Below are 12,502 nucleotides of genomic sequence, written 5' to 3' on the forward strand. Positions count from 1 at the left end.
TAGCCGAACATTTTTTCCAGTTTCTACATCAACAGCTACTTAAATTAAAAGTGTTTTCAAATGTAAAATGAAATCAAATAAAACGAACCAACATTTTTTTTGGCCTTTTCAAAAAACTTTATTACATTAGGTATTTTTTACAATATAACAATCTTCCGGGCATCTTCCTCTTATAGTTTAGGTGGTCCAGCAAGTTTCCATCCCTCCATCTTGCCCACTTTTGTAAAGAAAGCCAGTGTTCCAAGACCCAGGCACGCAGATGTACCAGTTATAGCACTGTGAGCTGGAGATACACACACAGACACAGCACACAGTATGATTTTAATTAGGCAAACCAAATGCTACTGTAGAACTGCAGAGACATTTTCTCTGTTACTGAACAGAATCTAACAGTATGTATGATCTTGTTTTCCCCTGAAGGAAATCGGTTGTCCAACATGCACAAACATTTGACCACACAGCACATTAATGTCTTTGAAAAGCTGCTTAGAGATGGTGGTGACTCAAAGTGGAGCCAATGAGCATCATGAAGGGAATCAATAAGAGATATTGATATTAGAATCAGAATCGCTGAATTCTTATCAGTTCCCATCCCCACTGTGACTTTAAATGAAAAATGTTCAGAACAGATTTAATTAGCCATAACAAGCCGTCTACCATCATCACCTGTTAGTGATGATAAGAGTCACTGCAATTCCTAAACTTCTCATTAAGCAGCATTTCCTCAAGCAGCAGAGCGGAGTTTACACCAAGAACTGGGACTTACTCTAAGATTTAAAGAAAGTATACAGAAAACATATCTTTAAATTCTTGTGAATTTTATATTTATATATTCTTCATACTGGCCAATAAGGGGTTTTTCTTTTGGCCACAATCCATTGTGCTATAAGAAATAGTGCAGAAGATCCACAGCTGTGATTCTCAGCAATAAGTAACACAAAAAAGGACTGTTTGAAACTTATGCAGACGTAGTAAGTATGATCAAGTAAAATGTCATTTAGAATTACACTCCAGTGCAGTCCAAGTTCATTTTAGTTATACAGCTGATTATTATTGTGGCACATTAGCACAAATATGCTCTAAAGAGTGTGGTGTGTTAATTGCACATCACACTTTTTATTTAAAAAGGACTAACTTTTGTTGTGTTCCTGAAAAAAATAAATAAAATTTTGAATTCTTGTCTAGTCACATCTGTCAGGACTGATACTTACTTCGTGCTCCCAAAAAAATCCCCGAGGCACAGCCGCCGATAAAATAATTCAGCGGGTCGTCTGGAGCTTCACGGGCCTGAGCACTGAGACATGTTGTCATTCCAAAGATGGCTCCCATGGCAGCTGAAAACAGGAAGACAATTTCCCTCATTATTTCATTCATCCAAAAAAAAAAAAGAAAAAAAAATTATGGGATCCAAAGATCAGCAGCTAAAACAGCTAAACCCACTACAGGACTGAACATAGAAAATATATCTTGTTGTGTACTGAAATAGAGCAGGGCGATATGACCAAAAATATTTATCACGATATACATTTGAAAATTTGCGATAACGATATAACTGACGATATAATTGACACTAGACAAAATACTTTACAACTCCACAACTTTATTAGTGCAAAAAACCATCAATGTATTTTCACTTAAACAAGCAGCTGTTTTTTTATGTGCATTAAAGTTATATAAAAATTAACAGTGCAAATGCAAATTCCTTGCTGACAGTTTAACCAAAAGGCATTTCCAGTGGAAATTGGCCGACATATCCTCAGCATAACCATGTATAATATCCACAAAACTTAAAAAGAGGTTATACACACACAATACGGTAATATTATGTTGAAGCACAGTACGTATCACTCCGCGAGGCTCCTGCCTACGATAGCCGTAATGCTCCGACAATCCATCAAGCGGTGCGGCTTCGTAGCTTAGCAAAGTCGTACTAAAACATTTGACAGATTTTCGAGCGCCGTGTACATAAAATCGTTTCGAGGTCAGTAAACACAACCAGAATTCATACATAAGGCACACGGGATTATAAGGGGCACTGTGATTTTCAGAAAAATCAAAGGATTGATTTTAAGTGTGCCGTATTTTCCAAAAAACACGGTAATAACGACGGCCCGCTAGCATGCTCTACCAAAAATAGTGCTTTGTTGTGTATCTGACGGACGAAAGCCAAACCAGTTCCACACCACTGAAGTTGCAGCATTTTTACAAACCAATTCTGGTTCATCCGTTTCATTCAACGATCCCTTTCGCCCTTATCATCTGTGTTTTTCCACATGTGCGTATGAAAACAAAGGCACCGCATGCGCGTTTTACCCATATTCTATCGCGATATTTATTTTCTTATCGTTGCCCAAATTAACCGGTATTACCGTGAACGGTATGATATGGCCCAGCCCTACTGCAAACCTGAGATTGAATTTCTGACCATTCCTCCAGAAGCGCATTTGTAAGGTCAGACAAGACCTGGCTCGCAGTTTCTGCTCTAACTCATCCCACAGCTTGTCAGGTTGAGTTGAGGACTTTGTCCAGGCCAGTTAAGTGCTTCCATGCTAAAGTCGCTCATCCATGTATTTATAAAACTTTGCTTTGCGCACTGGTGCACAACTGGAACAGGAAGGGGCCTTCCCCAAACTATTCCTACAAAGTCAGGAGCATGAAAACGCCCAAAATTCTTGTATGTTGAAGCATTAAGAGTTCCTTTCACTGGAACTAAGGCGCTAAGCCGAGCTCTAATGACTGAATGAATGAATCTAATGATTATTCTATCAGTTAACTGGATAAGAAACACCGGTGTTATTAAGAGCATTAATGAATATTCAGCTCCATGTTAAACTATGAGACCATCATCATCACTGCTGCTGCTGCTGTTTAACAGTCTTTTTGCTGAAACTCTGGGGTGTGTGTATGCGCTCAATGTCAAACTTTTTGATATTTATATGCTGTTCCTAAATACGTTTGTATGCAGGTCTGTTTTCAGTCGAAAATGTGGGTCAAACAGTCGCGTTTAACACGTCGGCACACAGAGCTGTGTATTAAATGAAGCATCGAAGCAAAGAATTTGTCTTATGGCTGTTTTTAATAATTGAATTACTCGAATTAGTCAATGAATCATTGCAGCCCTAATACCACCAACCGTTGACTGTCAACTATTTATCAGTGACCGGCATCCTATCACGGTACCGCGCTGGAATTCACCGAGCTCCTGAGTGTGACCCATTCTTTCAAAAATGTTTGCAGAAGCACTCGGGATGCCAGAGTGATGGATGTTACACACCGTTGGCCATGGAAGTTATTGAAACACCTGAATTCAACTATTTGGGCGGGTGAATACTTTGGGCAATATAGTGCATTTTTACTTTGGCCAAAACTTTTATGATTTACAAACCTATAAGAAAATGAATGAATGAATGAATGAATGACCTTTTAAGGCTGTGTTTTCAGATGGCATTTCTGCACTAGAAAAATAATTTACTGTTGTAAATTCAATTAGTTAGTCAAAGAAGTGACGATATTGAGTGCAGTGATGTTCAAGGAATTAAAAAACAAAACCACAAAAGTTGTGTTCGGAGGGTTTTTTGCACTTAGAATTTTATTGCCATCAGGGCAGCGCTTCACACTAGGGCTGCACGATTAATCGTTAGAAAATCGCGATCTCGATTCATACTTATGTGCGATCTCATTTCCAAATGACAACGATAAAAAAAAAAAAAAAAAAAAAAAAAAAAAACCGACGATTGTACCGCATTTTGATCCGGGACTATCTGCATGAAAACAAGCGCTCACTCTTCCTGCTCAACAAATGACAAGGGCGGAGCCTTATACCACGTGATACAGAAGCTGTGCCGTGTGATGCTAAAATTAGCAGGGAAAAAACAACGGAGAGCACGTCAGGGATGACGAGAAAGTGACAGGAGAAAATCCGTCCCGGTCAACCACCCAAACATCAATAACGGGAACCTTATACAGCGCTTCCCTATACCCGTCGAACTCCCGCAGGCACAAAGAAATTACGGAGGCTATTACTTATCACCTGACCAAAGATATGGCTCCCATCAACACTGTGCAAAACGAGGGATTTAGGAAAATGATCAACACCCTAGACAAACGCTACACAGTGCCGTCCCGCAACTATTTTTCTATTGTTGCACTACCTGCTCTATACACGCAGTGTCGAGCAACGGTGGAGACGGAATTTCAAGCAGTACAACATTTTGCGGCAACAACAAAACGTGAGACATTTGTTGTTTTTATGTTTATTTATTGTTTTTATGTTCAGTCTCAACTGTTACGAAGTTGATGTGCAGTTAATAAGTGCAATAAATATTTATACTGGAAAAGAAAATCGTGATCTCAATTCTAAGCCAAAAAAATCGTGATTCTCATTTTATGCAAAATCGTGCAGCCCTACTTCACACAATTATTTAAAGTATGGAATCATAGAAAATCACTGTGTATAGATAAAGAACCTTACTCAGTCGTTGTTGATGATAATGTTATCATCATCATAATTATTACTATTATCATTATCACTACCTGTGAATCATTACAAAAGTGACGGCAATTCCTAATCTTCCCAGTGCTAAAGAAACTGGAAAAATCTCAGTGCTTCTGACCTTAAGGAGTGGAGTTTTCAGACATGCAGATAGATTTAACATAAACCACATACACTGAAGTTCTTGTGGAGTTTTGAATGACAATACATTTACCCATGGTAACTGTTGAGTTGGTAGCCCTCTGTAACGCTGCCACTGCAGAGTCAGGTTGGAACGCCACTATGTGATAAGCTGAACCAACCAGCCCTGAAACACACAAACAAATTAAGAAACTTTAGAAAAACAAAAAAAAGTCAGTTTTGCTGTAGGGCTGACAATCACAATCACTTTAGACCAGCTGGTATGAAGGAGTTTTTAATTGACAGCAACTTGTATTTATTTATAATCAGTTCATTCTGATCACTCCCAGTGAAAATATTCTGCTCCCGTCTTTTTCTTAGTGCTGCAGTCTCTAAACCATACATCATAGCAGGTCTCACTAAAGTCTTGTAAACCTTCCCTTTCACCTTTGTGAAATCCTTCTGTGACAAATGACCCCTGACACTCATCTTTCCACCCTGTTGTACTGCGTGTTTTGCCGTTATCCTCTCCGTTACTTTCACCATAGAGGACCTCTTAGAGATTGGACGTTCCTCTGGGTATTTTCCCCTGGTTTTCATCAGGGACGTGCAGAGAGGTTTAAAGGGGCGGGTGCTCAAAGTTAAAAAGGGGCACATTGAACCATGCTGAATAACAACAACACACATTCATCAAGAATCTAATATGGGAAGGGCAGGGCTGTGTTGATCTGAGACTGTAGACATTAAAAAGTCCACAGGAGAGATGGTAGCTGATTAAACAAGTGTCATGAGATAATAACAAAATGCAAAGATTGGTGACAGCGCTTGGAACCATAAGGCAACGAAAAACTGTGACATAAACTCGGCTCTGCCTGTGAATCACTCTTTGCTTCTCTTCTTCCTTCCTTCCCATCATTTCATATATCACTCTCCACTTGCTGTCTATCTGAGAACAAGGCACAACTTGCTATTGCAATAAACTATAATCTAATTATCCACACCTAACAACTCTTGCACTTAATCTATAATAAAATGATGACAGAAAAATGTTATAGCCCTGCCTTTAGTAGCCTCACACAGCTCCTACTGTTTCCTCCTCATGTCCTTACCAGCCATGTCTGCACAATGTTATATCATGAGTAATATTTTTTTAAATCCAGCTAAATAAAACACACACATGCACACACAGTGACATTTTAGACCTTCTTCAGAATACTGTATATACTATGGGCATCCTTACATTATTATTTATTACTAGAGCTACAATAATAAAGCAATGAGGAGGGGGAAGTAATAAATATGAAATAATGTCATTATGATGATTCCATTTGTTTCACTATCCACTCTGTGCAGGGCAAAGCTTATTACATTTTTAAACTGTAGAGATACAATCATTTTACTGCTGTAAAATCCAAATTTTGTCTTATTTAAAATATAAATCTAATATAATCTGCTTCTTAATGTATGTTCTTTAAAATACAGCGTGTGTTTTTTAATATATTATAATTATAATAATTATTATGTGGACATGCATATTAGATCGTTTTTTAGTGAAATATAATCCCTCCAGAAAGGCAGGAAATGCCCAGAAACTTACTTTAAAACTAAATATGTTCCCTAAAACGGTGACAGAGCTACAGACCCATGACAGCCTTACACAGGTAGCCAGCAGCTATGACCAGCACTACTTGTGCAGTTAATAAAAGGACAGGTAATGTTTGTCGCGCTGTTGCACACACAGCACGCTCGTTTGTTTCAGTTCGTCAGTTGCAACAAGACAGCTTACCAACGTGTACGTAATAAGCTAATACTCCTGGTGCTACACACTACAGTGTACGCTGTACACCTACTTACTGGTTTTGTCGCATCAGTCTGTGTCTCTGAGTTAACTTGTGTTTCTCCTACAGCTCCGGACCGCAAAAAATGCGCGTGCTCTTTGTGAGCTCGTTCCCGGCTCGTAACCAGCGCGTTCTGCCGTCAAGGGCGATCATTGGTTAAATGTGATCATGTGACTGATGCAAGCCAGATCCTTTTATTTAGCAAAACTATGATTAATAGTTAAATATTATTGTTGAGGGGCACAGACAGGACTCCGCACGCACACACACATAAAAAAAAATAAATAAAATTTTTAAAAGTTGCCTCAACAAAAGGGCACTTTGGGCACTCATCAGGAAAGGGGCGGGTGCTCAAGCCCCTCTAGCCCCCCCCTCTGCACGTCCCTGTTTTCATCGACCCTGACGACCTAACTGAAATTCTGGTTGGAGGTGCAGCAGCACGCCACTGCCCAAGATGCAGACGTGGCCAGCGCACTGGTTCGCTCATCAAGCTGCGCCAAGGCTCCAGAGCGGTTGCTTCGCTCATGGCCGCAACCTCGTCTCGGTCCCTTGTATTTCTACCTGTTGTTAAATTGCAACAAATAAAATATCTTTATAAAGTGCACGTAGCACTGTTCCATCAGCTGCGCCGCTAGAGGGTCGTATCAACTGGCCGATTACGTTAATTGCATAATATTTAAATGTTAATGCAAAGTATTAGAATAGCACGGTCATTAAGATCAGAGGTCTCAAGGAATTAGCAGTATTATATTAGCAGAACACGTTTGAACTGAAAAGGAAAGTGGATGACGAACGCCGACATCGGAAAGATGGACACTGCTGTATTTCTTTGTTGAGTTGGGTGTAGGTGATGTGCCTTTTAGGTAAGGAGAAACTTGCTATTCTGAAGGAATATAATCTCAAGCGTCATTATGCGACTAAACATGGAGAGCATTATGGAAAGAACAAGGGAAGAGGGAGAAAATGGTCCAAACAGCTACAAAGAGGACTACTATCCCAGCAAGAACTTTTCCACAAAGCCAGTAAGGACACTGATGCTGCCTTCAAAGCAGGTTATGTGATTAGTCAATTAATCGCTAAGGTAGGGAAGCCATTCAATGAAGAGGAAGAAAGAAAAAAAAAGTTTGTTCAACAACGTTGCTGTCGGCAAACAACGTGGCAGAGCGGAATAATACATTATCAAGTAATATCTATGAACAAAGGTCGACGTTTCACTGTCACTCCGTGGCGCTTGATGAAAGTACTGACAATGCTCAGCAATTTTCATCAGAGGTGTTGATCATTAGTTTGAGGTGACAGAAGAAATGCTGAGTTTGTGTCCCATGTATGGCCCAACCAAAGCTAGAGATATGCGTCAGCAGCTGTGCAGTGCGACTGAGCAGTTTGGTGTGGCATGAAACAAACAGAGCACTGTCCAGCTTTTTGCAGACCCCTTCTCAGCTGATGAGCGTGTCCCCAGCATGCTGCAAAATGAACTTACTGACTTGCGGTGCAACAGTGAACTGAAAACTAAGTTCCGAGAGGCACAGGGAAAAGCAGAGCAGACTGCAAAGTTTCTGAGAGCTCCCTTCATCCTTGCAAGAGCTGTCCAGAGTTTTCAGTCGTGTAGTGCCCCTTTTTGGAACCGTGTGAGAAACTGGTCTTGACAGTGAACTTTAATAAAAGCAAGTACAGTAGTTCAAGGCTTGTTACGACGCAAACACTCCAGAGGGCTTCCAATGAGATGACAGTGCCAGCAGTGGTCGCCAACTCATTGAAGTTTGAGACCTGTGAGTAAGATGGTTGCGAAACAGGTCATTTCTATATTTTGTATGTAGCCCCTTCGTAAGTCACGTCGTCAAAAGCCTATTTACCAATATAAGCAAAAATATTACAAACACAGAAACATCGGCAATCATTTTTTGGGAGATTACGACCTGGTTATTCCACAAAGCATGTGTGCGTCAACCTATTAGTTGAGCATGGCGCTATTGTCACGGTCGTTGGTTGTTCGTGTAGTCTAACAAAACAGTCACGTACAGACTTCATATTGACCGTGTCTGATTTTTGTATCGAGGAAACGCTATGGCGCCATGTTCATCTGTATTGTTTCATCGCCCATTACTATCTCAAGGTATTCTAGGTTGTAATTTAAAAATCTTACAGTACTGGTTTACGTGATTATCTGCTGAGCTGAAGCAAACGCACCGCTAACTAAATAATTCACTGAACGTTTGTATTTTAGGAAACCCAGGTCCATCCTTTAGCAAAAGCAAACCTAGCCGTATGTAGCTTGCTAGGCAATCTTAATCTGCAAGTTCAAAAGCGTTGACTAACCCACCACACAGATGACCTGCTTTCACGACCCTGCACAACATGACTTGCAAGTAATTATGTCACCAACGATAGTTACCTAAAGCCGTGCCAAGTTTCGTAGCAATCCATGTTTTTTCCACACAGTCTGTACCTTCCGGTAGGTCCCAGTACCCCATTTCGGACTTATCAAGGACACAAATCGAATTCTCGCGAGAATTGCTCGTGTGGTTTTTGGCGTCTGGCGAACCCACTGGTGCACTGTCGACACCTGCTGGAGAGTGAAGTAAGTACACTAGCACTAGCATATAACTAGATTGCAATGAATAGTTGTAATGTCTACGGAAGTATATTTTGCACTGAAATTATATAAAATAATCTTTAAAGAAATACACAGGATGCGCATATGAAATACGTGACTAATTTACTCAACGCTTCATATACTCTTCAGTATATCAGGTCGCTGTGTTTTAGATGCTCTGCAAAGATCAGACTGCAGAAAAGATATGTTACATCTGAAAACATTTAACAAAAAATAAAATAAAAACACAGTTAACTAGACTAACTAACCAATAATCATCAGCAATTTTGAGCAAACCAACACCATCACTCATTAAATGACTTGTCAGCCTGCAATAGATATGACATGACATCACGGTCATTTTGTAACAGTGTGGCTATGACAGTGTTGTTTAAAGTACAGACAATGGTTTGAGTGGAGACTCTCTTTTTTGTTCTTAACACTTTCTCTTAAGCTCTTTATACAACATACCTTTGCTTCTCTCTGCAGCTGACTGACAAACTAACAACAGCACAACCAAGAGTAGTCCACAGACAAGTTTTTTTTAATACTGCCTTCACCTGACAACTACTCTGCAAACTACCACTAGCAGAGAATATAACATACAGTATAATAGGAAGGAAAAGTAGGAAGAACACAAGCTCACTGAAACTCAAGTTGTTCCTGATGAAAACCCCTACCCTTCTATTTTTAACCAAAAGGTATGAGTCTACATAACTTTTCAATTTACTTTATTGAAAATAAACAAGGAAACAGCAACATAAAACAACAAGATATATTTTTTTTTACTGTTCATAGCAACATGACTGAAAACATACACGGACACATACCTTCTATGCTTCTTTCATGCAGTAGTAGCATAACAGAATTCTACCTTTCACTGCAAAAATGCCCCTAGCATGCTCAACAACTAATATATAAAATTCATCAGTAGCCATAGTCAAGGCCATTTTCTTTTATGTGATGGGTATGCCAAATCATGAAAGGACTCACTAAGATCCAAGAAGCCAATCAATGTCTGCTGTTTTGAAATGTCTGTTTCTGCCTTACAGACTAAAATACTGTCAAGTTCAGCAGTATTTCCAGAAGTCTCTGTTTCAAGGGGGATTAAAAACTGAAGTGGTGTGGACATTACCCAAGTACAACTCAATCGCAATTCAGTTGGTGATCCCTGACATTTTGCAGTATCACTTAAGAATAAACAAAAAACAAAACACAGACACATAACTTATTTTTTATGGATACTGTATGAGTATGCTTTGCATTTGCATATAAAACTCTTATTTCTTCTTCCACAAGTGGCTATATTTGTCCACTTTGAAATCATCTTCATACTGGACTCCTGTTTGTTTTTGAGGCTTCTTCACTTCTCTTTTCTTCAGCCGTACTCGACGTTCCTCTTCTGACAGAGTAGACAGATTTACCGGCATCTTTCAAAACAGATGAATAAAATAAAATTAAAAACAACACATCAGCTCACATAAGCAAAATATTAAGTGACATGCTCACTGGCTTCTGCTACAGGACCCGAGCAATTTGTTATTTTTTTTTATTATCTATTGAGTCTGCTTTCCTCTTATTAGCATGTGGAGGGCTGGGTTTGGGTTGTATACAGTAGAATGTTGGAAAAACTAACTGTAAATTTATTTTAGACAAATACATACATTATTCATATTAGGGGTGGGGGAAAAATCGATACTGTGTAGTATCGTGATATTTTGTTTGCTAATAATGTATCGATACAGGGACAGCAGAAATCGATATTTTGTTACAAAAAAGTTTTTGTGGACTGGAACATGCTCTGACTTCAGAGCATGTTGATCCTTTTTCTGAGCAAGAATCCTGACACTGTCCAAATGTGTTTAACTTTTTTTTTGGCAGCAATAAACATGACAGTTTACTTATTTTAATTTAAGATGTTTTATTTTAAATAAGTTTAAAACTTTTTTATTTAATGTAAAATTATATTTTGTTTTAATTTACTTTTAAATTCTTCAGTTGCTGAATGGGCTGCATAGTTTTCATAAATTGCATAGTTCAGCATAGCTATAATTGTACCAGATGGTTGCATTCAGTTAAATGGGACTAGACTGTAATAAAAACCGTTCAGTTTGTCAACAATAAAACTGACTGAAACGAGAGAAAGACTGAGTGTGAGACTTTGTTATTAGAGAAAATGAATATTGATAAAGTTTACCTTTATGTACAGAATCTGAATATCGCAAAATATTTTTAAGTATTGTGATAATATCGTATCGTGGGATGTATGGTGATTCCCACCTCTAATTCATATATGCTCATTAAGTCATCTAACTGAAAAATGACAGGTCTTAGAAAATAACAGTGATGATGTAATTTACATGATCTCTTCTTTTTTGCTTTAAGACTGCACATCTATAAGACTCATGACAAACAGCAAGCCAGGGGATTACTGGCTTTTAGATATGGTAAACTAACCATTATGATGCGTCTGGGTTCTTTGTATCTGATGCTGACTGTTGACCCATCAGGACGGACTAACATCACAGGATACATCCTCTCGTATCTCTGCCGACCACAGCATGCAACTGACGCTCTGTTAGAGTTAAGCTGAGGAATCTGAGTGTGGAGCAGCTTAGCCTGGCCGTGCCGATGTGAACGGGTGAACAAAGGCCAAACACAGCTGCCTATACTGAAAGACGAACACAAGAAAATCAGTACAGACACATAAAAAGCATGCCACAGACAAATCCAATCTAAGCAACACGTTTCTCTTTTCCAAGTATAACGTTAACATTAGCCTCCTTGATTGAACGGAATTTGAAAATGACTCTTCTTCTGAACTAAGAGAGTTTGATGTTTAAAAAACAAAACCAACAAAAGAAATAAATATATTTGTAAACATTAATACAGCAGTCTAACCTTGATAACGAACCACGTGAAGCACAAAGTTTAGTTATAAACATGTCGAGCATTGGAAAGGTTGCTAAACTGTGACAGGAAACTCTTCAATAGAAGGTCGGACACAGGAGTTGATATAATAAAGGTCCCGGTGAAACAGTATATGGCCCAGAAACGTTCCGGGGCGAGGGGATTCTGATTTTCGTTTTCTGTTACGATTTGGTACGATGTTACTCATGCTTCCCAAATGAATATTTTATACTTATTGACGTAACTAAAATGACATTAAAGTCAAACCTGGTGGTGGTGGGTTGGCTCCTTAAATCGCCGAGGTGTTCAGTCATCTTAGCGCACCAATCAGATTAGCATATATTTAATTAATAATTATTAAATGTACGCATTTAATAATTCGCACTCTAGAATAATTCTGTCTTGTGTGGAGCTTTCAATTCAGAATACAGACGACAAACGGTAAATGAATGATGTTTATTTAACGTAAGGACATACGGTTAGGGTTACTGCTGGTGTTGCAGTCAGTGTGCTGCATACCTGCCGATCTGACAATGTATGTTGACTTGG

The 12,502-nt window shown here is 39.0% G+C and overlaps 2 protein-coding genes across 2 annotated transcripts; both read right to left on the reverse strand.

Moving 5' to 3' along the window:
• Positions 1 to 93: 93 nt before the first annotated feature.
• On the reverse strand, positions 94 to 8,973 carry ndufa11 (NADH:ubiquinone oxidoreductase subunit A11). Its single transcript, XM_042227220.1, has 4 exons — positions 8,843 to 8,973; positions 4,707 to 4,799; positions 1,212 to 1,334; positions 94 to 283 (listed from the first exon to the last, which is right to left on the reverse strand). The coding sequence occupies exons 1-4, from the start codon at positions 8,919 to 8,921 to the stop codon at positions 171 to 173; spliced, it is 408 nt and encodes a 135-aa protein (XP_042083154.1). The 5' UTR covers positions 8,922 to 8,973; the 3' UTR covers positions 94 to 170.
• On the reverse strand, positions 8,883 to 12,087 carry mrpl55 (mitochondrial ribosomal protein L55). Its single transcript, XM_005938393.3, has 3 exons — positions 11,945 to 12,087; positions 11,501 to 11,714; positions 8,883 to 10,473 (listed from the first exon to the last, which is right to left on the reverse strand). The coding sequence occupies exons 1-3, from the start codon at positions 11,995 to 11,997 to the stop codon at positions 10,324 to 10,326; spliced, it is 417 nt and encodes a 138-aa protein (XP_005938455.1). The 5' UTR covers positions 11,998 to 12,087; the 3' UTR covers positions 8,883 to 10,323.
• Positions 12,088 to 12,502: the final 415 nt, after the last annotated feature.

The sequence above is a fragment of the Haplochromis burtoni genome, unplaced genomic scaffold, assembly GCF_018398535.1.
Source record: "Haplochromis burtoni strain Fernald_Lab_line unplaced genomic scaffold, NCSU_Asbu1 Contig_249, whole genome shotgun sequence".
In the NCBI taxonomy this organism is placed as follows: Eukaryota; Metazoa; Chordata; class Actinopteri; order Cichliformes; family Cichlidae; genus Haplochromis; species Haplochromis burtoni.